The sequence below is a fragment of the Heterodontus francisci genome, chromosome 24 (genome assembly GCF_036365525.1).
Source record: "Heterodontus francisci isolate sHetFra1 chromosome 24, sHetFra1.hap1, whole genome shotgun sequence".
In the NCBI taxonomy this organism is placed as follows: domain Eukaryota; kingdom Metazoa; phylum Chordata; class Chondrichthyes; order Heterodontiformes; family Heterodontidae; genus Heterodontus; species Heterodontus francisci.
The window spans coordinates 76816129-76843382 of NC_090394.1; the positions used below are offsets into that span (position 1 = coordinate 76816129).

The 27254-nt window shown below is 46.2% G+C and overlaps 1 protein-coding gene across 1 annotated transcript in view; it reads right to left on the reverse strand.

The window, feature by feature from the left end:
• The window catches only part of LOC137383564 (coronin-7-like), a 145013-nt gene that overhangs the window by 115334 nt on the left and 2425 nt on the right, over positions 1–27254 (reverse strand). Inside the window, exons 2-3 of the mRNA XM_068056675.1 lie at positions 15722–15818; positions 14748–14828 (exon numbers count right to left, since the gene is read on the reverse strand). Coding sequence (XP_067912776.1) covers positions 14748–14828; positions 15722–15818 — 178 coding nt within the window. The remainder of the gene's footprint in view (positions 1–14747; positions 14829–15721; positions 15819–27254) is intronic.

Genomic DNA, 27254 nt, shown 5'->3' on the forward strand with positions numbered 1-27254 from the left:
CAAAAACAGCTATTCTCGCTGCGTACGAGTTAGTCCTTGAAGCTTACTGGCAGAAATTTCAGAACCTCCAGAGATTGTCTGGGAAGACTTGTATAGAATTTGAGAGGGTAAAGCAAATTAATTTTGAGCTTTGGATACAGGCATTAAAGATGGAGGCCATGTATGAGAACCTTAGGGAACTAATTCTCCTGGAAGAATTTAAAAATTCACTCCCTCTGTTAGTAAGAATCCATGTAGAGAACCAGAAGGTTTCAATGGCCAGACAGGCAGCGGAAATTGATGATTGAGCTTGTGTATAAGCCCAAACCCTTTGTCCGTCACCCCCACAAACCCAAGGCTAGAAGGTGGGAGGGTGAAAGGAAGGCAAGTAGCCGGGGACAAGAAGGGACAGCTGGGAACGCCCCAGAATCTCCTCCTCAAGCCAAAAAGGAAGATGCTTAGGGTGGAGGTGAGCTCCGCATGCTTAAGTGTTATCATTGTCACAAGGTGCAGAATGCTGGAAAGTGCAGGGTAAACCCATGGGACTTATTGGGGTATACAAAGTCAATGCAGAGAAAGGGGCACTGACCAAGAGTACAGCAGATCAGGCTGCAGCTGCCTGCAGCTATAAGGCTAAATACAAAAACCACAGGGATTGTGATCAAGATACCTGAGAGTTATAAGGAATTCTTGTCGAAAGGAAAGGTGACTCCTGTATCCTTCAAGTGAGGCAGGTAAACCTATATTTATACTTAGGGACACAGGAGAGCCACCCAAACGTTTTTGCTGGGGAAAGGCATAACATTTCCACCAGAGAGCATACTGAATGCCCAGGTTTTAGTGATTGGTATTGGCGGGGATTATATACCCCTACCTCTGTATCGGGTGCACCTAGAGTGTGACCCAAGGTCTGGGATGGTAACTGTAGGAGCTGTCCATAGTTTGCCAGTAGATGGAGTCGACCTACTCTTGCGGAATGATTTGGCCGGAGCGAAGGTAGTAGTTTCTCCAGCAGTCACGGAAAAATCAAGTGAAGTTAAGGAGACAGAACAGTTGCAGGAAAAGGTTCCAGGAATTTTTCCTTCATGTGTAATAACCCAAGCAATGGCTAAACAAGTTCCATTGTAGCAGGTAAAATTGGCACCACTGTCAAATATTCGTATATCTGAAGCTTTCTTTGGAGATTTGGATAGTCTGAAGGAAATGTTTAATAAGTCTTCTCTGATTACCACTCAGCAAGCTGATCCAGAGTTAAATAAAGTGGCACAATCAGCTCTAACAGAAACTGAGGCAAAAGGAGTTCCAGAAGGCTATTATATGAAAAATGAAATTCTGATGAGGAAGTGGAGTCCCCCTCACAGACCTGCAGACGAAGAATGGACGGCAGCTCATCAGATAGTGGTACCGCCAAAGTATTGCCGGGAATTATTAAGGACAGTGTATGAAATTCCTATAGCGGGACATGTGGGGATCCAGAAGACCAAACTTCGTACAAGTCAATAATTTTACTGGCCAGGTCTTTCCAAGGACATGATGCAGTTTTGTAAAATGTGCCATACGTGCCAGATTGTAGGAAAACCGCAATCTGCCATAAATCCAGCACCTCTAATACCAGTTATTGGGGAATCATTTAGTCGGGTGCTGGCAGACAGTAGAACATAGAACATTACAGCGCAGTACAGGCCCTTCAGCCCTCGATGTTGCGCCGACCTGTGAAACCATCTGACCTACACTATTCCATTTTCATCCATATGTCTATCCAATGACCACTTAAATGCCCTTAAAGTTGGCGAGTCTACTATTGTTGCAGGCAGGGCGTTCCACGCCCCTACTACTCTCTGTGTAAAGAAACTACCTCTGACATCTGTCCTATATCTATCACCCCTCAACTTAAAGCTATGTCCCCTCGTGTTTGCCATCACCATCCGAGGAAAAAGGCTCTCACTATCCACCCTGTCCAACCCTCTGATTATCTTATATGTCTCTATTAAGTCACCTCTCCTCCTCCTTCTCTCCAACGAAAACAACCTCAAGTCCCTCAGCCTTTCCTCGTAAGACCTTCCCTCCATACCAGGCAACATCCTAGTAAATCTCCTCTGCACCTTTTCCAAAGCTTCCACATCCTTCCTGTAATGCGGTGACCAGAACTGCACGCAATACTCCAGGTGCGGCCGCACAAGAGTTCTGTACAGCTGCAGCATGACCTCGTGGCTCCTAAACTCGATCCCCCTACTAATAAAAGCTAACACACCATATGCCTTCTTAACAGCTCTATTAACCTGGGTGGCAACTTTCAGGGATTTATGTACCTGGACACCAAGATCTCTCTGCTCATCTACACTACCAAGAATCTTCCCATTAGCCCAGTATTCTGCAATCCTGTTACTCCTTCCGAAGTGAATCACCTCACACTTTTCCGCATTAAACTCCATTTGCCATCTCTCAGCCCAGCTCTGCAGCCTATCTATGTCCCTCTGTAACCGACAACATCCTTCGGCACTATCCACAACTCCACCGACCTTCGTGTCATCCGCAAATTTACTAACCCACCCTTCTACACCCTCATCCAGGTCATTTATGAAAATGACAAACAGCAGTGGCCCCAAAACAGATCCTTGCGGTACACCACTAGAAACTATACTCCAGGATGAACATTTACCATCAACCACCACCCTCTGTCTTCTTTCAGCTAGCCAATTTCTGATCCAAAGCACTAATTCACCTTCAATCCCATACTTCTGTATTTTCTGCAATAGCCTACCGTGGGGAACTTTATCAAACGCCTTACTGAAATCCATATAGACCACATCCACGGCTTTACCCTCATCCACCTGTTTGGTCACCTTGTCAAAAAACTCAATAAGGTTTGTGAGGCACGACCTACCCTTCACAAAACCGTGCTGACTATCTCTAATGAACTTATTCTTTTCAAGATGATTATAAATCCTATCTCTTATAACCTTTTCCAACATTTTACCCACAACCGAAGTAAGGCTCACAGGTCTATAATTACCAGGGCTGTCTCTACTCCCCTTCTTGAACAAGGGGACAACATTCGCTATCCTCCAGTCTTCCGGCACTATTCCTGTCGACAATGACGACATAAAAATCAAGGACAATGGCTCTGCAATCTCCTCCCTGGCTTCCCAGAGAATCCTAGGATAAATCCCATCTGGCCCAGGGGACTTATCTATTTTCACACTTTCCAAAATTGCTAACACCTCCTCCTTGTGAACCTCAATCCCATCTAGCCTAGTAGTCTGTATCTCAGTATTCTCCTCGACAACATTTTCTTTCTCCACCGTAAATACTGACGAAAAATATTCATTTAACACTTCCCCTATCTCCTCCGATTCCACACACAACTTCCCACTACTATCCTTGATTGGCCCTAACCTATCTCTAGTCATTCTTTTATTCCTGATATACCTATAGAGTGTAGGACCTGTATAGTGTAGGACACTATACAGTGTAGGACCTTTACCGAAAACAAAAGTGGGACACCAATATATACTCACTATCATGGATATGGCTACTCGGTTCCCAGAGACCATTCCCTTGAGAACAATTTCTGCTAAGGTTGTGGTACAGAAGTTCTTCACTAGATTTGGATTACCCATTGAGATTCAGTCGGATCAAGGTTCCAATTTTATGTCTAAAATCTTTCAGGAAGTTATGGGTAATTTGGATATAACACCATTAAAGTCTTCAGCATACCACCCACATACACAAGGAGCTTTAAAAAGGTACCATCAGTCCCTCAAAACAACGATCAGGGCATACTGTCATGAAGATCCACATGATTGGGATAAAGGGCTAGAATTTCTTTTGTTTGCCACTAGGAATTCATCTAACGAGTCTACAGGTTTTAGTCCTTTTGAATTAATTCACGGACATGAGATAAGAGGTCCTCTGAAACTAACAGAGAACTAATTAGAACAGAGGGATGAATCTTCTGTGCTAGATTATGTAGTTCCAGTATGTGTTCCAGTAACTGCTCATGAGAGCTTGCAAAGTGGCTCAAGAACACCTTAAAGCTTCCCAAACAATTAAGAAAAGGGCAGACAAGCATGCTAAGAACCAAACATTTTAACCAGGGAATGAAGTGTTAGTATTACTACCTTTACAGGGTGAACTGCTGAAAGCACGGTTCCGTGGTCCATATAAAGTGGTCAAGCAAATTGGTAAAGTAAATTATTTGATTGACACCCCAGATCACCGGAAAAAGAATTGACTGTGTCATATTAATATGGTGAAACAATATTATCACCGGGAGGAGGATAAGCAAGCACAGGTACAACAGGTAGTAGGGACTGAGAAGGATCAAAGGGAGAGTAAGGAGGAGGCAGACGGAGGCCTAGACAATGCTCAAATTGAACCTCCTACTATCCGGTTAGCTAATACTGAATTGTTAGGGAGATTGAACACTACGCTATCATATTTAGATGCAGAACAACGAATAGACCTAAAAAGGGTACTCACAGCATTTAAAAGAGTCTGTAGGGATAAGCCAGGATGTACATCCTTAGCCACACATGATGTGGATGGTAGGGGAATCCGTTCCTATAAAACAGCATCCTTACCACTTAAGTCCAGACAAACAGGCCCAGGTAAAAGCAGAAATCCAATACATGTTGGAAAATCACCTAATTGAATCCAAGCAAAGCAGTTGGAGTTCCCCAGTAGTATTAGTGCCTAAACCTGACCTTTCAACTAGACTCTGATTAGACTACAGAAAAGTTAATGCAATAACAGAGGCAGGCTCCTACCCAATTCCTCGTTTGGAAGACTATATTGACAGAGTGGGCAGTGCCACGCTTCTTACAAAGTTAGATTTGTTAAAGGGATACTGGCAAGTTCTTTTAACACCCCGAGCTAAAGAAATATTGGCCTTTGTCATACCAGACGGACCTTTCCAATGCCAAGTGATGCCATTCGGGCTAGAAAATGCCCCAGCAACCTTTCACAGACTAATGAACCAAGTGGTAGCCAGTGTTCCTAATTGTGTAGTTTACCTTGATGACGTGCTGCTATACAGTGACATTTGGAAGGGCCACTTGCAACAACTAGAAGCTGTTTAGAAAATTACAACCGGCTGATTTAGTAATAAACCTTGCCAAAAGTGAATTTGCGGAAGCGAGAGTGACCTACCTTGGAAATATAGTAGGGCAAGGACAAGTGTTGCCAAGAACAGCGAAGGTACAAGCATTGGTGGAGATCCCTACCCCTAAGACTAAGCGAGAAAGAGTGAGGTTTTTGGGGATGTGGTTTTTACCAAAAGTTTGTACTAAATTTCAGTACCATAGTTGCTCCACTGACAGATTTACTACAGAAAAAGAAAACCAAGGTAGTGTGGTCAAGGGAGTGCCAAGCATCTTTTTAAGAGGCTGAAAGCCATTTTGACTAATAAACCAGTGTTGGCTGCTCCAAATCTAAGCTCTTCCAGTAGCAAGTGATGCTAGTGACCTGGGGTCGGTGCAGTCCTGTTACAAGACGATGAATCAGGTATAGAAAGGCCAGTGGGATACCTTTCCAAAAAACTAAAACACCACCAAAAAAGACATTCAACAGTGGAAAAAGAAACCCTAGGTCTATTATTGGCTCTTAAGCATTTTGAAGTCTATGTCCGCCACGACTACAGAGACATACTGGTGTACACTGATCATGGACGAGCTGGACGAACAGCCAACAAAATCGGAACTCAGCGATGCCATTGATTCTCTAGCCAGTAGAAAAGCCCTTGGAAAGGACGGCATTACCCCTGAAATAATCAAGAGTGCCAAGCCTGCTATGAACTCCATGAACTGCTTTGCCTGTGCTGGGATGAGGGTGCAGTACCACAGGACATGCGCGATGCCAATGTCATCACTCTCCATAAGAACAAGGGTGACCGCGGTGACTGCAACAACTACTGTGGAATCTCCCTGCTCAGCATAGTGGGGAAAGTCTTCACTCGAGTCGTTTTAAACAGACTCCACAAGCTGGCTGAGCGGGTCTACCCTGAGGCACAGTGCGGCCTTCGAGCAGAGAGATCCACCATTGACATGCTGTTCTCCCTTTGCCAGCTACAGGAGAAATGCCGCGAACAACAAATGCCCCTCTACATTGCTTTCATAGATCTCACCAAAGACTTTGACCGCGTCAGCAGACGTGGTCTCTTCAGACTACTAACAAAGATAAGATGTCCACCAAAGCTACTAAGTATCAATCACTTCATTCCATAACAATATGAAAGGCACAATTCATCAGATCCCTTTCCTATCCTGAGTGGCGTGAAACAGGGCTGTGTTCTCACACGTACACGGTTTGGGAACTTTTTCTCACTGCTGCTCTCACATGCTTTCAAGTCTTCAGAAGAAGGAATTTTCCTCCACACAAGATCAGATGGCAGGTTGTTCAACCTTGCCCGTCTTAGAGCGAAGACCAAAGTACGGAAGGTCCTCATCAGGGAACTCCTCTTTGCTGACGATGCTGCATTAACATCTCACACTGAAGAGTGTCTGCAGAGACTCATCGACAGAATTGCGGCTGCCTGCAACGAATTTGGCCTAACCATCAGCCTCAAGAAAATGAACATCATGGGTCAGGACGTCAGAAATGCTCCATCCATCAATATCGGTGACCATGCTCTGGAAGTGGTTCAAGAGTTCACCTACCTAGGCTCAACTATCACCAGTAACCTACCTCTCGATGCAGAAATCAACAACTGCATGGGAAAGGCGTCCGCTGCTAAGTCCAGATTGGCCAAGAGGGTGTGGGAAAATGGCGCACTGACACAGAACACAAAAGTCCAAGTGTTTCAAGCCTGTGTCCTCAGTACCTTGCTCTACAGCAGCGAGGCCTGGACAACGTATGTCAGCCAATAGCGACATCTCAACTCATTCCATCTTCGCTGCCTCCGGAGAATCCTTGGCATCAGGTGGCAGGACTGTATCTCCAACGCAGAAGTCTTCGAGGCGGCCAACATCCCCAGCATATTCACCCTACTGAAGCAGCGGTGCTCGAGATGGCTTGGCCATGTGAGCTGCATGGAAGATGACAGGATCCTCAAGGACGCATTGTACAGCGAGCTTGTCACTGGTATCAGACCCATGTCTCCGCTTTAAAGACGTCTGCAAACGCGACATGAAGTCCTGTGACATTGACCACAAGATGTGGGAGTCAGTTGCCAGTGATCGTCAGAGCTGGCGGACAGCCATAAAGGCGGGGCTAAAGAGTAGCGAGTCAAAGAGACTTAGCAGTTGGCAGGAAAAAAGACAGAAGTGCAAGGAGAGAGCCAACTGTGTAACAGCCCCGACAACCAATTTTATCTGCAGCACCTGTGGAAGAGTCTGTCACTCTAGAATTGGCCTTTATAGCCACTCCAGGCGCTGCTCCATAAACCACTGACCACCTCTGGGCGCTTACCCATTGTCTCTCGAGACAAGGAGGCCAAAGAAGAGAAGTCCCCTAGCATTTGTGGAAAAATTCAATAACCAGAATGCCAGACTATTCTGATGGAGTTTGCTATTACAACCCTATCACTGAAAGATTATCCACATTGCAGGACAAAATAATGTCTTATCTGGAAGCTAACTTTGCTTTGAGTTATCTAAGTGCAAAGATGGTACCAAGCAAAACTGTATTAGCTACAACAAAAGAGTGAATGAGTATGTGTGAAAGTGTGCTTAAAACTTCTCATCTTCCATTTTTTCCACACTTTGTAATGAAACGCAGTTAAAAATGGCAATTACGAAAGTGCCTCTGTGTTTTAAATATATTTTTTGAGGATTCATTTTTGAAAGATTAAAGAAATGTTAAACTTAGTGGTTTTCAAAGGGGGTCATGTAAAGGCCACTTGACTTTGAAAAATGTTTTTTAAAAAAGGGACACAGAGGTCTTGTGAGGAAAACAAGCTTTTCTGGGAAACCACCTGACTTCCAGCAACAACAATAAGCCTTTCTGGGAAACCACCTGATTTCCAGTTCAACAAACAAGAGAACTTTGGACACCTGGAGAAGTTATTTACAAAGAAGTGACAGGTCAAGACTGATGGAGGTCAAAAGGTTGACCTCCTGTTGTCGGTTTCGCTTTTGAATTGTTTTTGAGTTGGGGTTGAACCGAATAAAAAGGGAGAGAACTTCCAAGGAGAGAAAAGAATTCCCAAGGAAGGAGAGAAGACCACAACCCAGCTCAGCTTTCCAGCATCTCTCTAAAAGACCCTGAGAAGTCCACTGTGTCAACCCAACTCATCTCCTGTCTTTGAAGAAAAGCCCGTTAAATTAATTCTCAACGCCGTCCAAAAAGAACCATTCCAAAAGAACCCAGTGACCCATCTATGTGTACTCAGAAGCCAGACTGTATGCCAGTTTTTGGAACACAAAATATCTCATCTGCTGTTTCTTCAAGAATGATCAAGTATTCAGCCCGTGTTTTTGTTTGTCTGTAATAGAGCTCTAAAAACAAAAATCCCTTTATTTTTCCAGTTAACCAGTGTATGAGAGTGTGAGGGGGCTAAGGTAAAAAGGGAACTTTAATATTTCAAGCTGTGTGTTTAAGCGTTACTTCATTACGGGTTAAGAACAGTTTTCTAATAAACTGATAATTTTGTTATTTATTAAAGAAACCCAGTTGGTGCGTTTTATTCTGGGATACAAATAGAGTCTACGATTGAGCGTATCGATCGGTAAGTGGGAAAAAATTTAAATAGATGTTGTGACCCGTGGAGAAGTGGAACTCGAGTAAACAGTGCACTCCTCCCGCCTCAGTCGTAACAAGTAGAGCTATGGTTGAAGATCAGCTATAATTTTATTGAATGCCGAGCAGGCGCGAGGATCCGTATGGTCTACTCCTGCTCCTATTTCTGTTCTTATGTGATGTCAGTGCCAATGCTCAGTATCAGGAACATAGGAACAGGTGAAGGCCATTCAGCCCCTTGAATCTGTTCTGCCATTCGATGAGATCATTGCTGATCTGTGACCTAACTCCATATCCCTGCCTTTGCCCCATATCCCTTAATACCCTTGGTTAACAGAAATCTATCAATCTCAAATTTAAAGTTAACAATTGACCCAGCATCAACTGCTGTTTGCGGAAGAGAGTTCCAAACCTCCACAACGGTTTGCATGCAGAAGAGTTCCCTAACTTCATTCCTGAAAGGTCTTGGCTCTAATTTTTTAGACTATGTCCCCTAGTCCTAGATTCCCCAACTAGCAGAAATAGTTTCTATTGTCATGAAAACCCTGCATGTCAAATGGGAAATATTAATTTCATTGGTTGGAACCTTGCCTTAGACTTTTACTGGAAATTCTTACAAATAACTGGTTTAAAAAAGTAAACTGGCAGCCAAGATGGCCACTGCAATTTACATTTGAAACAAAAGATTAGACTGGAGACAACACAACTGACTCAATCAGCCAGAACAATGGGGTGCTCCCTGATCAAATTACCTGAAATGGCCTCATCAACATAGTCATCAGGGGCCATCGACACCAAAGAGCCAACCCCCACCAAGTGTGACCGGACAGCTTGAGGGGTAGAGCCTTGAATCTCAGAAGAGATTCCAGAAGGGCTTCATTAACACACAAAGAGGTTTGGTAATGTCATGTGGCTGCTTGTGCAGCTCAGGGGACACTGTAAGCTTTGTCAGACAGAAAGCTTAGCTTTAAAAACGTTTACTGAAGAAGCGTCAACTACTTCACTGGGCAAGGAATTCCATAGATTAACAACCCTCTGGGTGAAGAAGTTCCTTCTTAATTCAGTCCTAAATCTGCTCCCTCTAATCTTGACGCTATGCCCTCTTGTCCTAGCTTCACCTGCCAGTGGAAACATCCTCTCTACTTGTATCTTATCTGTTCCCTTCATAATTTTATATGTTTCTATAAGATCCCCCCCCATCATTCTTCTGAATTCCAATGAATATAATCCCAATCTACTCAGTCTCTCCTCATAAGCCAACCCCCTCAACTCCGGAATCAACCTAGTGAACCTCCTCTGCACCCTCTCCGGTGCCAGTACATCCTTTCTCAAGTAAGGAGACCAAAACTGCACACAGTACTCCAGGTGCGGCCTCACCAGTACCTTATACAGCTGCAACATAACCTCTCTGCTCTTAAACTCAATCCCTTCAGCAATGAAGGACAAAATTCCATTTGCCTTCCTAATTACTTGCTGTACCTGCAGACCAACCTTCTGCGATTCATGCACAAGGACACCCAGGTCCCTCTGCATAGCAGCATGCTGCAACTTTTTGCCATTCAAGTAATAATCCTTTTTACTGTTACTCCTACCGAAATGAATGACTTCACATTTATTAACATTGTATTCCATCTGCCAGACCTTTGCCCACTCACTCAATGTATCTATGTTCCTCTGCAAAGTTTCACAGTCATCTGCAGACTTTGCTCTGCCACTCATCTTAGTGTCATCTGCAAACTTTGACACCCTACACGTGGTCCCCAACTCCAAATCATCTATATAAATTGTAAATAATTGCGGTCCCAACACCGATCCTTGAGGCACACCACTAGTGACTGATTGCCAACCAGAATAGCACTCATTTATCCCCACTCTCTGCTTCCTGTTAGTCAACCAATCCTCTATCTATGCTAATACTTTACCCCTAACGCCATGAATCCTTATCTTATGCAGCAGCCTCTTGTGCGGCACCTTGTCGAAGGCCTTTTGGAAATCTAGGTACACCACATCCACTGGGTCCCCATTGTCCACCTTGCTCGTAATGTCATCATAGAATTCCAAAAGATTTGTCAAGCATGACCTGCCCTTCCTGAACCCATGCTGCGTCTGCCCAACGGGACAATTTCTATCGAGATGCCCTGCTATTTCTTCCTTGATAATAGACTCAAGCATCTTCCCAACTACAGAGGTTAAGCTAATTCCCCATCTTTTGTCTACCTCCCTTTTTAAACAGTGGCGTCACATCTGCTGTTTTCCAATCTGCTGGGACTACCCCAGAGTCCAGCGAATTTTGGAAAATTACCACCAGTGCACCTGCTATTTCTCCCGCCATCTCTTTTAGTACCCTGTACAATGTCTACATCAACTACAATGTCTACATCAACCCTCTCTTTTGTGAAGACAGAGACAAAAAACTCATTAAGAACCCTGCCCACATCTTCTGCATCCACGCATAAGTTCCCTTGTACATCTCTGATAGCCCTTACCCTTTCCTCAGTTAACCACTTGCTCTTAATGTACGGATAGAACATTATTGGGTTTTCCTTTATTTTACCTGCCAATAAATTTTCATGTCCTCTCTTTGCTTTTCTAATTTCCTTTTTTACATCACCTCTGCACTTTCTACACTCCTCTAGGCTTTCTAAAGTATTAAGCTTTTTGTGATCGTCATAAGCTTTCTTTTTCTGCTTTAACTTACCCTGTAAGCTTTAGATAACCAGGGGACTCTAGATTTGGCAGTACCACTCATCTTTGTGGGGACATGCCTACATTGTGCCTGTAGTATCTTGCTTTTGAATGCCTCCCACTGATTTGCCACTGATTTTCCTTCAAGTAGCCGTATCCAGTCCACTTCCGCCAGGTCACCTTTCAATCTTGTAAAATTTGCCTTTCCTCAATTTAGAACTTTTACGCCTGTTTTATCTTTGTCCTTTTCTATGATTATGATAAAACTAACTGTATTATGGTCACCATCTCCAAAATGGTCACCCACTGTTACTTCATCCACTTGCCCAGCTTCATTACTGAAGACTAAATCTATAATTGTGCACCCTCTCGTTGGGCTTGTTACGTGCTGGCTAAAAAAGTTCTCTTGAACACAGTTCAAGAATTTTGTCCCCCTCTGTGCCCTTCACACTGTTTGTATCCCAGTTGATATTGGAGTAGTTGAAATCCCCAACTATTATTGCCCTCTAGTTTTTGCACTCAGAAATTTGCCTGCATATTTGTTCTTCTACCTCTGTCTCACTATTTGGGGGTCTATAGTACACTCCTAGTAGTGTGACTGCCCCTTTTTTATTTGAGCTCCACCCATATGACCTTATTTGATGATCAATTTAGCATTCCTCAGAGCTGTTATTGATTCCTTAACTAATAATGCTACACCCCCATTTTTTTTAAATCTCCCTCTCTATCCTGCCTGAAAACTCTATATCCAGGGATGTTGAGCAGCCATTCTTGCCTCTCTTTAAGCCAAGTTTCTGTTATAGCAATGATATTGTGTTGCCATGTGTCTAACTGTGCCCTCAGCACATCGGCTTTATTTACTATGCTCCTTGCATTTAAATAAATACCCTCTAACACTGCCAAATTCCTGTGCTGCACACTTTTTAACCTTTGCTTCTTCTGTCTTTCACTCGCTAATTTTCTGCCTGTTATTCCCTGCCCTGAAATTGTCCGAAGTAAGACTGCACTCAGGTTCTCATCCCCCTGCCAAACTAGTTTAAACCAACCCCAACAGCACTAGCAAACCTTCTTGCAAGGATATTTGTCCCAGTCCTGCTAAGATGCAGACCATCCGGCTTGTACAGGTCCCACCTTCCCCAGAACTGATCCCAATGCCCCAGAAATCTGAAGCCCTGCCTCCTGCACCATCTCTCCAGCCAGGCATTCATCTTGTGTATTCTCCTATTTCTATACTCACTAGCATGTGGCCTTGGGAGTAATCCGGAGATTACTACCTTTGAGGTTCTGCTTGCTAATCTCGTTCCCAACTCCTTAAATAATCTGCAGGACCTCATCCCTCTTTCTTCCTATATCGTTGATTTGCCACAGTTTTGTCCTTTCACTTAATCTATCCACATCCCTTTGTAATTTTATGCTTCCATCTACACTGCTTATAATGCTGCCTATCTTTGTGTCGTCAGCAAATTTGGATACGGGGCTTTCAATCCCATCATTCAAATTGTTGATAAATAGAGTGAATTGGTCAACCTGCCCATTATCCCCACTCTCTGTCCCCTGCCACTCAGCCAGTTTCCTAACCAGTTCAATAATTTGCCTGCAATTTCATTGAGCTTCAACTTTAGCTGATAGTCGCCTATAACGGACTTTATTGAATGCCTTCCGGAAGTCCATATAAATAACATCCAGAGACATTCCACTGTCCACTACTTTTGTCACCATTTCAAAAATATTCAATCAGGTTCTTCAGGCATGACCTACCCTTTACAAATACATGCTGGCTTTCTCTGATCAGCTGCAAAATATCCGGGCGTTCTATCACTCTATCCTTAATTATAGAGTCTAGTAATTTCCCAACAGATGTTAAGTTAACTGGTCTATAATTCCCTGGTTTCCCTTTCTCACCTTTCTTAAATAGCGGAGTGATGTGTGCAATTTTCCAGTCTAAAGACATGGATCACATCTCACCAACATCACTAGTCAATGCCCACACTCCACGACGCACCATTACCAGTTTTCTTCACCCTGTGTCTAGGTGTGTTGTAGGTTAATTGATGGAGATTGATTGTTATGGATTAGTCAACAGCTCCATTATTGTTGTACCCTGTGATTACCAGGATAATTATATCAGCACCAATCTGGCAGGGTGCAAAGAGGAACTGACTGTACATTGATAACTTAGACGTGAATATAGCAGGTATGATCAGTAAGTTTGCAGATGACACGAAAATTGGTGGTGTCGTAAATAGTGAGGAGGAAAGCCTTAAATTACAAGACGTTATAGATGGGCTGGTATGATGGGCAGAGCAGTGGCAAATGGAATTTAATCCCGAGAAGTGTGAGGTGATGCATTTTGGGAGGACTAACAAGGCAAGGATGGTAGGACCCCAGGAAGTACAGAGGGTCAGAGGGACCTTGGTGTACTTGTCCATAGATCACTGTAGGAAGCTGCACAGGTAGATAAGGTGGTTAGGAAGACATATGGGATACTTGCCTTTATTAGCCAAGGCACAGAATATAAGAGCAGGGAGGTTATGATGGAGCTGTATAAAACGCTAGTCCGGCCACAGTTGGACTACTGTGTACAGTTCTGGGCACCACACTACAGGAAGGATGTGATTGCACTGGAGAGGGTGCAGAAGAGATTCACCAGGATGTTGCCTGGGCTGGAAAATTTCATCCAAGAGGAGGGACTGGATAGGCGAGGGTTGTTTTCCTTAGAGCAGAGAAGGCTGAGGGGAGATATGATTGAGGTATACAGAATTATGAGGGGCATTGATACGTTAGATAGGAAGAAACTTTTTCCCTTAGCGGAGGTGTCAATAACCAGGGGGAATAGATTTAAGGTAAGGGGCAGGAGGTTTAGAGGGGATTTGAGGGAAAAATGTTCACCCAGAGAGTGGTTGGAATCTGGAACGTACTGCCTGGGGAGGTGGTAGAGGCAGGAACCCTTACAACATTTAAGGAGTATTTAGATGAGCACTTGAAACGCCATAGCAAACAAGGCTACGCGCCAAGAGCTGAAAATGGGATTAGAATAGTTAGGTGCTTGATGGCCGTCACAGACACGATAGGCCAAAGGGCCTGGTTGAAGTCACAGGGGGAGAAACAACATACAGCACATTGTGCACAAGAGCACCAAATTCAGCAATTTAAACAGACGATGTCCAGTCTCAGGCAGATCTCCCTTGATCCAGTTAACTAGGACTGGTGTGAAAATGACTGGAAGTACAGGAGCCCATCAGTAAAGTGGTGACAGGCACACACAGCCAGCAGAGGGGCAGTCCCCATTGAGCACGAGTGGTTATTCATTGCAGCATGGTCCAACTTCCTCACTGCCCCCTAATGAACAACCACGCCTGCAGTACAGGATTCCACAACAGGAGCCTGAGCCAGGTTCTTGCACTTACCTGCATGACATTGAAGCTCTGACACCTGCTGCTTATCCCAATTTCCATTTTCCAGTGGCAGAATTCCGAGACTCCCTCCTCCTGCATGAAACAGCAGAGTGACATTAAAATACAGCCCATTCAGAAGGGCAGTGTGTAACATTGACTCTCAGCATGTCATTGCATGGACTTGAGAGGAGTTACTGAGCTGCTGACAAAAGCTCAAGAGAAACTCATTATTATGATAAATGAATTTATCCGAACTCTAATTTCCTATTTGTATCAATTTGCTGCAGTATCAACTAGGCTCTGCCCCACCCAACCCCATCCTTGCCCTGCTATCTGTTTTGAGCAGAGTATTAATTGTCGCCTTTTCTATGGATTTTTCTCCTTTGCCATGCTCGTGCAGTGCAGCCTTTGACTCTCACTGGGGTGACAGCTCCACAGGTACATGCTGTAATCAGATGCCCCACTCCAAGTTGCCATCCTTCACGTGGGAATCTTGGCACGGTGTGTTGGCTGAATATTCCATGAAACAGAGACTCACACAGGAACAGGAGGCCATGCAGCCCCTCGAGCCTTTCCCGCCATTCAGTTAGATCATATGTAATCTGTACCTCAACCCCATTTACCCGCCTTTGCTCCATATCTTGATACACTTACTGAACAAAAATCTACCAATCTCTGTGTCAAATTTCAATTATTCCCCAGCAATCACAACCTATGGGAAAGCGAGTTCCAGATTTCCACTGCCCTGTGAAAAAAATGCTTCTTAATTTCACAGCCTGGCTCTAACTCGAAGACTGCAGATCATGAGCGTGCAATAGCACACTACAGCCAATTTCATACCCGGCTGATACTAGTTACCTCAGTCCAGGCTGAGAATTTACCCTGGGACATCGGCGGCGGAGGATGCCTTTTCCCCAAAGGAGAATTTCACCTTTGTTAAAATGTCGAACACTCTGAAGTCAGTGCAACCCATTTCTTGCTCTTACCCGGGCTATTTGCATTGAAGGCGATGAAGGCACAGCTTGATTTGATATGATTCCCATAGGAGACAGCTGAGCCTGCTCTAATGTCATTGATCCAGTCCTGCAGAGGCAGAAAGATAGATTTACAGAGTTGTGCGTGAAACCTACCTGTCCCTATTCATTCTTCCCAGAAACAGCAATATTTACCAACCTGACCTTGTGAACAGGGCACTGGGTGCCCAGGTTCACAAATCCTCTCTCTCCCCTTGTCATCCCAGCAATGCAGTCTCTCTCTCTCTCACTCCAGCATCGCAGTCGCTCTCTCTCACTGTCACCCCAGCATCGCAGTCTCTCTCTCTCTCACTCCAGCATCGCAGTCTCTCTCTCTCACACTCCAGCATCGCAGTCTCTCTCTCTCTCTCTCTCTCACTCCAGCATCGCAGTCTCTCTCTCTCTCTCACTCTCTCTCACTCCAGCATCGCAGTCTCTCTCTCTCTCTCACTCTCTCTCACTCCAGCATCGCAGTCTCTCTCTCTCTCTCTCTCTCTCTCTCACTCCAGCATCGCAGTCTCTCTCTCTCTCTCTCTCTCTCTCTCACTCCAGCATCGCAGTCTCTCTCTCTCTCTCTCACTCCAGCATCGCAGTCTCTCTCTCTCTCTCGCTCTCTCACTCCAGCAACGCAGTCTCTCTCTCTCTCTCTCTCGCTCTCTCACTCCAGCATCGCAGTCTCGCTCTCTCACTCCAGCATCGCAGTCTCGCTCTCTCACTCCAGCATCGCAGTCTCGCTCTCTCACTCCAGCATCGCAGTCTCGCTCTCTCACTCCAGCATCGCAGTCTCGCTCTCTCACTCCAGCATCGCAGTCTCGCTCTCTCACTCCAGCATCGCAGTCTCGCTCTCTCACTCCAGCATCGCAGTCTCGCTCTCTCACTCCAGCATCGCAGTCTCGCTCTCTCACTCCAGCATCGCAGTCTCGCTCTCTCACTCCAGCATCGCAGTCTCGCTCTCTCACTCCAGCATCGCAGTCTCGCTCTCTCACTCCAGCATCGCAGTCTCGCTCTCTCACTCCAGCATCGCAGTCTCGCTCTCTCACTCCAGCATCGCAGTCTCGCTCTCTCACTCCAGCATCGCAGTCTCGCTCTCTCACTCCAGCATCGCAGTCTCGCTCTCTCACTCCAGCATCGCCGTCTCTCTCTCTCTCTCTCTCTCACTCCAGCATCGCCGTCTCTCTCTCTCTCTCTCTCTCCAGCATCGCAGTCTCTCTCTCTCACTCTCTCCAGCATCGCAGTCTCTCTCTCTCTCTCTCTCTCTTTCTCACTCCAGCATCGCAGTCTCTCTCTCACTCCAGCATCGCAGTCTCTCTCTCACTCCAGCATCGCAGTCTCTCTCTCACTCCAGCATCGCAGTCTCTCTCTCACTCCAGCATCGCAGTCTCTCTCTCACTCCAGCATCGCAGTCTCTCTCTCACTCCAGCATCGCAGTCTCTCTCTCACTCCAGCATCGCAGTCTCTCTCTCACTCCAGCATCGCAGTCTCTCTCTCACTCCAGCATCGCAGTCTCTCTCTCACTCCAGCATCGCAGTCTCTCTCACTCCAGCATCGCAGTCTCTCTCTCACTCCAGCATCGCAGTCTCTCTCTCACTCCAGCATCGCAGTCTCTCTCTCACTCTCTCTCACTCCAGCATCGCAGTCTCTCTCTCTCTCTCACGCACTCCAGCATCGCAGTCTCTCTCTCTCTCTCTCTCTCACGCACTCCAGCATCGCAGTCTCTCTCACTCCAGCATCGCAGTCTCTCTCTCTCTCTCTCACTCCAGCATCGCAGTCTCTCTCTCTCTCTCTCACTCCAGCATCGCAGTCTCTCTCTCTCTCTCTCACTCCAGCATCGCAGTCTCTCTCTCTCTCTCACTCCAGCATCGCAGTCTCTCTCTCTCTCTCACGCACTCCAGCATCGCTGTCTCTCTCTCTCACGCACTCCAGCATCGCAGTCTCTCTCTCTCTCTCTCACTCCAGCATCGCAGTCTCTCTCTCTCTCTCTCTCACTCCAGCATCGCAGTCTCTCTCTCTCTCTCTCTCACGCTCTCCAGCATCGCACTCTCTCTCTCACGCTCTCCAGCATCGCACTCTCTCTCTCACGCTCTCCAGCATCGCACTCTCTCTCTCTCTCACGCTCTCCAGCATCGCAGTCTCTCTCTCTCTCTCACGCTCTCCAGCATCGCAGTCTCTCTCTCTCTCTCACGCTCTCCAGCATCGCAGTCTCTCTCTCTCTCTCACGCTCTCCAGCATCGCAGTCTCTCTCTCTCTCTCACGCTCTCCAGCATCGCAGTCTCTCTCTCTCTCTCTCTCACGCTCTCCAGCATCGCAGTCTCTCTCTCTCTCTCACGCTCTCCAACATCGCAGTCTCTCTCTCACGCTCTCCAGCATCGCAGTCTCTCTCTCACGCTCTCTCACGCTCTCCAGCATCGCAGTCTCTCTCTCTCTCTCTCTCTCTCTCACGCTCTCCAGCATCGCAGTCTCTCTCTCTCTCTCTCACGCTCTCCAGCATCGCAGTCTCTCTCTCTCTCTCTCTCTCTCACGCTCTCCAGCATCGCAGTCTCTCTCTCTCTCTCACGCTCTCCAGCATCGCAGTCTCTCTCTCTCTCTCTCACGCTCTCCAGCATCGCAGTCTCTCTCTCTCTCTCTCTCTCACGCTCTCCAGCATCGCAGTCTCTCTCTCTCTCTCTCTCACGCTCTCCAGCATCGCAGTCTCTCTCTCTCTCTCTCTCTCACGCTCTCCAGCATCGCAGTCTCTCTCTCTCTCTCACGCTCTCCAGCATCGCAGTCTCTCTCTCTCTCTCTCGCTCTCCAGCATCGCAGTCTTTCTCTCTCTCGCTCTCCAGCATCGCAGTCTCTCTCTCTCTCTCTCGCTCTCCAGCATCGCAGTCTCTCTCTCTCTCTCACGCTCTCCAGCATCGCAGTCTCTCTCTCTCTCACGCTCTCCAGCATCGCAGTCTCTCTCTCTCTCTCTCGCTCTCCAGCATCGCAGTCTCTCTCTCTCTCGCTCTCCAGCATCGCAGTCTCTCTCTCTCTCTCACGCTCTCCAGCATCGCAGTCTCTCTCTCTCTCACGCTCTCCAGCATCGCAGTCTCTCTCTCTCTCTCACGCTCTCCAGCATCGCAGTCTCTCTCTCTCTCTCACGCTCTCCAGCATCGCAGTCTCTCTCTCTCTCACGCTCTCCAGCATCGCAGTCTCTCTCTCTCTCTCTCTCACGCTCTCCAGCATCGCAGTCTCTCTCTCTCTCTCACGCTCTCCAGCATCGCAGTCTCTCTCTCTCTCTCACGCTCTCCAGCATCGCAGTCTCTCTCTCTCTCTCACGCTCTCCAGCATCGCAGTCTCTCTCTCTCTCGCTCTCCAGCATCGCAGTCTCTCTCTCTCTCGCTCCAGCATCGCAGTCTCTCTCTCTCTCTCACTCCAGCATCGCAGTCTCTCTCTCTCTCTCACTCCAGCATCGCAGTCTCTCTCTCTCTCTCACTCCAGCATCGCAGTCTCTCTCTCTCACTCCAGCATCGCAGTCTCTCTCTCTCTCTCACTCCAGCATCGCAGTCTCTCTCTCTCTCACTCCAGCATCGCAGTCTCTCTCTCTCTCACTCCAGCATCGCAGTCTCTCTCTCTCTCTCACTCCAGCATCGCAGTCTCTCTCTCTCTCTCACTCCAGCATCGCAGTCTCTCTCTCTCTCTCACTCTCACTCCAGCATCGCAGTCTCTCTCTCTCTCTCACTCCAGCATCGCAGTCTCTCTCTCTCTCTCTCTCTCTCACTCCAGCATCGCAGTCTCTCTCTCTCTCTCACTCCAGCATCGCAGTCTCTCTCTCTCTCTCTCACTCCAGCATCGCAGTCTCTCTCTCTCTCACTCCAGCATCGCAGTCTCTCTCTCTCTCTCACTCTCACTCCAGCATCGCAGTCTCTCTCTCTCTCTCACTCTCACTCCAGCATCGCAGTCTCTCTCTCTCTCTCTCTCTCACTCCAGCATCGCAGTCTCTCTCTCTCTCTCTCTCTCACTCCAGCATCGCAGTCTCTCTCTCTCTCTCTCTCACTCCAGCATCGCAGTCTCTCTCTCACTCCAGCATCGCAGTCTCTCTCTCACTCCAGCATCGCAGTCTCTCTCTCACTCCAGCATCGCAGTCTCTCTCTCACTCCAGCATCGCAGTCTCTCTCTCACTCCAGCATCGCAGTCTCTCTCTCACTCCAGCATCGCAGTCTCTCTCTCACTCCAGCATCGCAGTCTCTCTCTCACTCCAGCATCGCAGTCTCTCTCTCACTCCAGCATCGCAGTCTCTCTCTCACTCCAGCATCGCAGTCTCTCTCTCACTCCAGCATCGCAGTCTCTCTCTCACTCCAGCATCGCAGTCTCTCTCTCACTCCAGCATCGCAGTCTCTCTCTCACTCCAGCATCGCAGTCTCTCTCTCACTCCAGCATCGCAGTCTCTCTCTCACTCCAGCATCGCAGTCTCTCTCTCACTCCAGCATCGCAGTCTCTCTCTCACTCCAGCATCGCAGTCTCTCTCTCACTCCAGCATCGCAGTCTCTCTCTCACTCCAGCATCGCAGTCTCTCTCTCACTCCAGCATCGCAGTCTCTCTCTCACTCCAGCATCGCAGTCTCTCTCTCACTCCAGCATCGCAGTCTCTCTCTCACTCCAGCATCGCAGTCTCTCTCTCACTCCAGCATCGCAGTCTCTCTCTCACTCCAGCATCGCAGTCTCTCTCTCACTCCAGCATCGCAGTCTCTCTCTCACTCCAGCATCGCAGTCTCTCTCTCACTCCAGCATCGCAGTCTCTCTCTCACTCCAGCATCGCAGTCTCTCTCTCACTCCAGCATCGCAGTCTCTCTCTCACTCCAGCATCGCAGTCTCTCTCTCACTCCAGCATCGCAGTCTCTCTCTCACTCCAGCATCGCAGTCTCTCTCTCACTCCAGCATCGCAGTCTCTCTCTCACTCCAGCATCGCAGTCTCTCTCTCACTCCAGCATCGCAGTCTCTCTCTCACTCCAGCATCGCAGTCTCTCTCTCACTCCAGCATCGCAGTCTCTCTCTCACTCCAGCATCGCAGTCTCTCTCTCACTCCAGCATCGCAGTCTCTCTCTCACTCTCACTCCAGCATCGCAGTCTCTCTCTCACTCTCACTCCAGCATCGCAGTCTCTCTCTCTCTCACTCCAGCATCGCAGTCTCTCTCTCTCTCACTCCAGCATCGCAGTCTCTCTCTCTCTCACTCCAGCATCGCAGTCTCTCTCTCTCTCTCACTCCAGCATCGCAGTCTCTCTCTCTCTCTCTCACTCCAGCATCGCAGTCTCTCTCTCTCTCTCTCACTCCAGCATCGCAGTCTCTCTCTCTCTATCACTCCAGCATCGCAGTCTCTCTCTCTCTCTCACTCCAGCATCGCAGTCTCTCTCTCTCTCTCACTCCAGCATCGCAGTCTCTCTCTCTCTCTCACTCCAGCATCGCAGTCTCTCTCTCTCTCTCACTCCAGCATCGCAGTCTCTCTCTCTCTCACTCCAGCAGCGCAGTCTCTCTCTCTCTCACTCACTCCAGCATCGCAGTCTCTCTCTCCCTCACTCCAGCATCGCAGTCTCTGTCTCCCTCACTCCAGCATCGCAGTCTCTCTCTCCCTCACTCCAGCATCGCAGTCTCTCTCTCTCTCACTCCAGCATCGCAGTCTCTCTCTCTCTCACTCCAGCATCGCAGTCTCTCTCTCTCTCACTCCAGCATCGCAGTCTCTCTCTCTCTCACTCCAGCATCGCAGTCTCTCTCTCTCTCACTCCAGCATCGCAGTCTCTCTCTCTCTCACTCCAGCATCGCAGTCTTTCTCTCGCACTGTCACCCCAGCATCGCAGTCTCTCTCTCTCACTCCAGCATCGCAGTCTCTCTCTCACTCCAGCATCGCAGTCTCTCTCTCACTCCAGCATCGCAGTCGCTCTCTCTCTCTGTCACTCCAGCATCGCAGTCGCTCTCTCTCACTGTCACCCCAGCATCGCAGTCGCTCTCTCTAGCATCGCAGTTTCTCTCTCTCTCTCTCTCTCACTCCAGCATCGCAGTCTCTCTCTCTCTCTCACTCCAGCATCGCAGTCTCTCTCTCACTCCAGCATCGCAGTCTCTCTCTCACTCTCTCACTCCAGCATCGCAGTCTCTCTCTCACTCTCACTCCAGCATCGCAGTCTCTTTCTCTCTCTCTCACTCCAGCATCGCAGTCTCTTTCTCTCTCTCTCACTCCAGCATCGCAGTCTCTTTCTCTCTCTCTCTCACTCCAGCATCGCAGTCTCTTTCTCTCTCTCTCACTCCAGCATCGCAGTCTCTTTCTCTCTCTCACTCCAGCATCGCAGTCTCTCTCTCTCTCACTCCAGCATCGCAGTCTCTCTCTCTCTCACTCCAGCATCGTAGTTTCTCTCTCTCTCACTCCAGCATCGCAGTCTCTCTCTCTCTCTAGCATCGCAGTCTCTCTCCCTCTCTCTCTAGCATCGCAGTTTCTCTCTCTCTCTATCTGTGTCACCCTGGCATCAGTTTCTCTCCATGTCACTCCAGCATCATAGTCTCTCTCTCTATCTGTGTCACCAGCAGTCAGTCTCTGTCTGTTACCCCAGCATCAATCTATTTTTCTCTCTCTCTCCCCCCGTCACCCCAAGCATTGCAGTCTCTGTCTCCAATGTTTGAAGTGTAGTCATTGTTTAAATGTACAAAACGAGGCAGCCAATTTGTGCACAGCAAGCTCCTACAAACAGCAATATGATAATCAGTTAATCACTTTTGTAATGTTGGTTGAAGGATAAATATTGGCCAGGACACCAGGGAGAACTTCCCTGCTCTTCTTCCAATAGTGTAGGATCTTTAGCACCTACCTGAGGGGACAGACGATTTCTCAGTTTAACATTTCATCTGAATGGCAGTACCTCTTCACAGTGCAGCACTCCCTCAGTACTGCACTGAAGGATCATGAACTCAAGTCTCTGGAGTGAGGCTTGAACCCACAACCTTCTGACTCAGAGGAAAGTGTACTACCCACGGAGCCATGGCTGACAGACGAATGGCAAACAATTGAAACTGACCAGATCCACCTGCATGTTGATTGAGAGTCAGCCAACCTTCTGTGTTGATGCCACAGTTACTGCTCAGAATAATTAGATTCAAAGATTGTTTGCTGGTTGAACAATCTAACTTGGAAATAAACATTCCTTCTTTCTATAGATTTCTGATCCAAGATTTGTGATGACAAGTGCCTGTGATTTTTTTCCCCACAATCTCCGTTTGAACAAAGAATTTGTCTTTTCTATATCTCCTGATGCACTGGAAGATACAAACTGACCCTGTGACTTGTTAGTATCTTAACAAGTTCCGTTAATGGATGTTAAATGCCTAGTAGTTGAAAGTAATAGGGTGAACAGGTGTTGGGTGTTTAGTTAATTGTACTCAAATGTACATATGAAGACCAACCAGCCAGCAGTGGCTGTGTGTTGTTCAGAATGGAGAAGTAAACTCTGTGGAAAGCATTAAACAGTCTCCGCCAAAGCATCCTAGTCTCAGTGTCTTCTTCACAAACATACTTGGAACTTTCTCTAACATTGGTAGCAGAGGATGGTTACCTGAAAGTGAAGAGTGGAGACTAACATTTGTTTTCAGACATGAGATTAGAATTGGAGTTTTTTTTTGACAAGGCTGTAACTGGAGTTTTTTTTTGAAGATGACTGAAATCAGGTGTAAGGTGGGATATGATTTTCCACCGCTGTTTTGTGAAGCCGAACCTTACGATCAATGGAAGAATAAAGTTGATCTATGGACACTGGTGATGTTTTTACCATAAAGGAAGCAAGGAATAGCCCTTGCACTTTCACTTCCCTCCAGAAGTAAGATCAGGGCAAAGTGTTCTCAGAGCTAGAGGCTCATTTGGACAATGTGCAAGGTTTCGGCAATCTCTCAAAATTTATATGAAAGATGACTTATTGAGCGCCTATGAGGCATGGTCGAACTTTGATAAATTTAGAAAAATGGATGGTTCTTCCATAGAAGAATATATCATGGAGTTTAAATGACTATATGCAAGGTTGCAGCGATTCTACTTGGAAATTCCTAAATAAGTACTTGCCTTCAAAGTGTTGGATTGTGCTAGGATATCAAACATGGATAGGCTCTTGGTATTAACTGGAGTTGGATTCAAAGAAAGAGATATGCTTTTTGATCAAATGTCTGACGCCCTGAAATTTTTGGGTAAACATTCCTTTCTGGTCACTTTCATGACACAAATGGACTCTTCAGCGGTGACACAGTGGAGGATACAATGCTAGCAGCATTCAGGACGAACAAATATGGGGCCCAAACGTTAGTACAAAAAGAGAATCACACAAAACAAATGAGGATAGTAACCCTTTTGGCAGCTATAACAGATGGCAGGTATTGGGCAACTATGGCAGAAGGATGAACCCCAGGAATAATTAAGGGGTGGTCAACAGGTGTTTCCAATGTGACTCAAAAGTATGATTATTGGTTACATTGTCTAAAAAGGAATAGCAGGGTTTTTGATGATCTACGATGTGGAAGGTGAGGATGACGCTACAGATCAATCAGAAGGAACTGTACTGGTCACAAGAAGCTTCAGTCCAATAACGAGTGTCCTAGTCGTTCAATTGCGCAGTACTAGACAGTGGGTGTACGTCCACAGTATGCAGAGTGGACTGTTTATGGTGTTACTTCGGTCTTCCTTACTTAAAAAATCTATGTACGGTCAAAGAATGACCATTCTACCTGTTTCAGGTTTGGGGATGACATGTTGAAATCACTAAAATGAATGGTAATTCCATGTAAAATAGCAGGGGTAAACCATTCTATTAGTACGGATGTAGTATCCAATGAAATACCTTTGCTGTTAAGTAAACAGTCTATGAAAAAGGCTCGGATTAAATTGGATCTGGAACATGGCCTTTGGAAAATCTGTAGCTTTGCGGTTTACACAGTCGGGACATTATTGTATTCCTTTAGCGAGACCCATCATCTCTAAACAGGATGTTAAATGGCATCCAGGGGTAGGGATTTGAAGCAGAAAAGGCAAATTATTTCAAAACTACATTGACAGTTTGCATATCCATCTGGTCATAGATTGAAGATTCTGTTAAAAGACACAGGGGTAATAGATGATGATTACACTAAACTTAGAGGATATCAGTAAAAAATATGATATCTGTAAAAAAAAAACAGGAGGATGCCATCGCGACCCGTACTGAGTCTCCCATTAGCAAGGGACTTTAAAGAAACCGTTGCGATGGACTTGATGGTACGGTATAAAGACAAAACATTTTTCTTCTACACTTTATAGACATAGCAACTAGATTCAGTCTGTCAATGGTAATTTATGGTAAAGCCAAAAAACGTAATAATGGACAAGATAATGGAAAGGTGGATAGGAACGGGACTGGCAGCACTGGCTAGATTTCTAACTGACAATGGAGGAGAATTTGCCAATGATGAGTTCAGGAGTGAAAATATGAATATTGTAGCAATGCACACGACAGCAGAATGTCCTTTTAGTCATGGGATTTGTGAGACATCATGCCCGAATTGACGATATGGTTTTAGCCGATAAACCAAATTGTAAATTGACGACTGCTCTGGCGTGGGCAGTACATGTGAAAAACATGCTTCAAATGGTTGGGGCTACAACCACTATCAATTAGTTTATGGCAGGAATCCGAAATTACCTTCGGTAATGTGGGATCATCCCCCGGCTTTAGAAGGGACTAAAATTAGTTCCATTTTTGTGGAACATTTGAATGCCATGCATGCAGGGAGAAAAGCATTTATTAAGGTAAAGGTTTCAGAAAAAATTCTGGAGAGCTTTGAGGTATCGGATCAGGCCATCAGAAAAGAATTTTAATAGCAGGGACAGTGTGTATTACAAAAGAGAAAGGCAGAAAGAATGGAGGCACCCAGGAAAAGTTACAGGCACTGATGGCAAAACAGTAATTTTGCAACATGGCAATCAAACCGTTAGAGTACATTCCTCGTGGCTTATTGGCACGGATTATACATTGACAATCTGAACAAATGATGGACACTGATGATGCACCACATATTTCACATATGTCGGAACTTTGCGAGCAACAGATTGTAGCAGATAATGGGCTAACTGAGAATGGATCAAGTGATAGGGAAGATGCAGATAAGGTCATTTATCCCAAAGGTCAACTACCGAAAGTTGGGACTAGAGTGATGTATATACCAGAAGGGGCTAGCGAATGGAGGGAAGCCACCATTATAGGAAGGGCAGGAAAGGCCACAGGGAAATACAAACATTGGCTGAATGTGCAAGACAAGGGTAAGGATATCAGACCTATAGATTGGCAGAAGGAAGTTTAAAAATGTCGACGGCCAGAAAACGTAGTGCAAGTTCAGACAGTGGGCCTGAAGATAATCATAGTCCAAGGAAAAGGTCACAAACTAATGAAAGGAAGTCTGGTGGTAGGAGGGGCAGGTCGAGTAGTAGCAGTCCAGAAAGAGATAAGAAATCTAGTAGGGGACATGGTTTCACAACAGCAAGGACCAGAGAGCAGGCGAGGAGCGCCACAAGAAGTAGGAGCCGTTACGATAGAGAAGCTCTAGTGGCTACTAACAAGTTAGATGGTAAATTGGGAAAGGATGCAAAACAAAAAGAGCTTGACAGTTGGAAAGAGTTGGAATATACACAGAGGTAATCATTCAAAGAAATGGATGTCCTCAGAGGGTGGTCTTGCTATGATGAGTTAGGAGAACTTGGAATTTTTCGTTTAAAGAATTACAAAGCGATTTTAACAAGTTTTTTTGTTAAGGGGTAATGGCTGGTGCTGTTGAAGGTCAATGGTATAATAATGGAAGATACAGAAAAATGTATTGTGTCACCTTTTTTTGTTTTATATATGTATCTAATTTAAAGAGGGGACTCTGTTAGTGTCCAAGTTCTGTTAATTACCTGGTAGTTGAAGGTAATAGGGTGAACAGGTATTGGGTGTTTAGTTAATTGTACTCATACGTGTATATATAAAGAGCCAGCCAGCACCGGCTGGGTGCTGCCCGGAGAGGAGAAGTAAACTCTGTGGCAAGCAATAAAAAGTCTCCACCAAAGCATCCCACTCTGTCTTTTTCACAAACAGGCTTGGAAGTTTCTCTAACATAACGATAGCAGATCCCTTGATCCTCGAGCTGGAGGGAGGTGAGGGATAAAGCCCTCTTGCTATACCTGTGCAATATAGCAAGACGCCCATATGTTTAACACCGTTAATCTATTCTATCAACAAGTCACATAATTAATGCGAAAGAACACAATCAGAAACCATTATCTATTCAGAAATTTTCCACACTAAATAGCAACATAGTAATTTGTTAATGTAAATGGTGTCCTGAATAGGAAGTTTATAGAGAGAGAGGTCAACCCCTTTTACTTCCAAGCATGTGATTGATTTCAACATTGTTGGAAACAATCCAATGTTGAGTCAACAGTTAACAGATCATGTCTTAAAAGCTGCTTCCTGCACTCAGAACTGGCACCTCTCTTTACAGCATTTGCCCTTCAAGA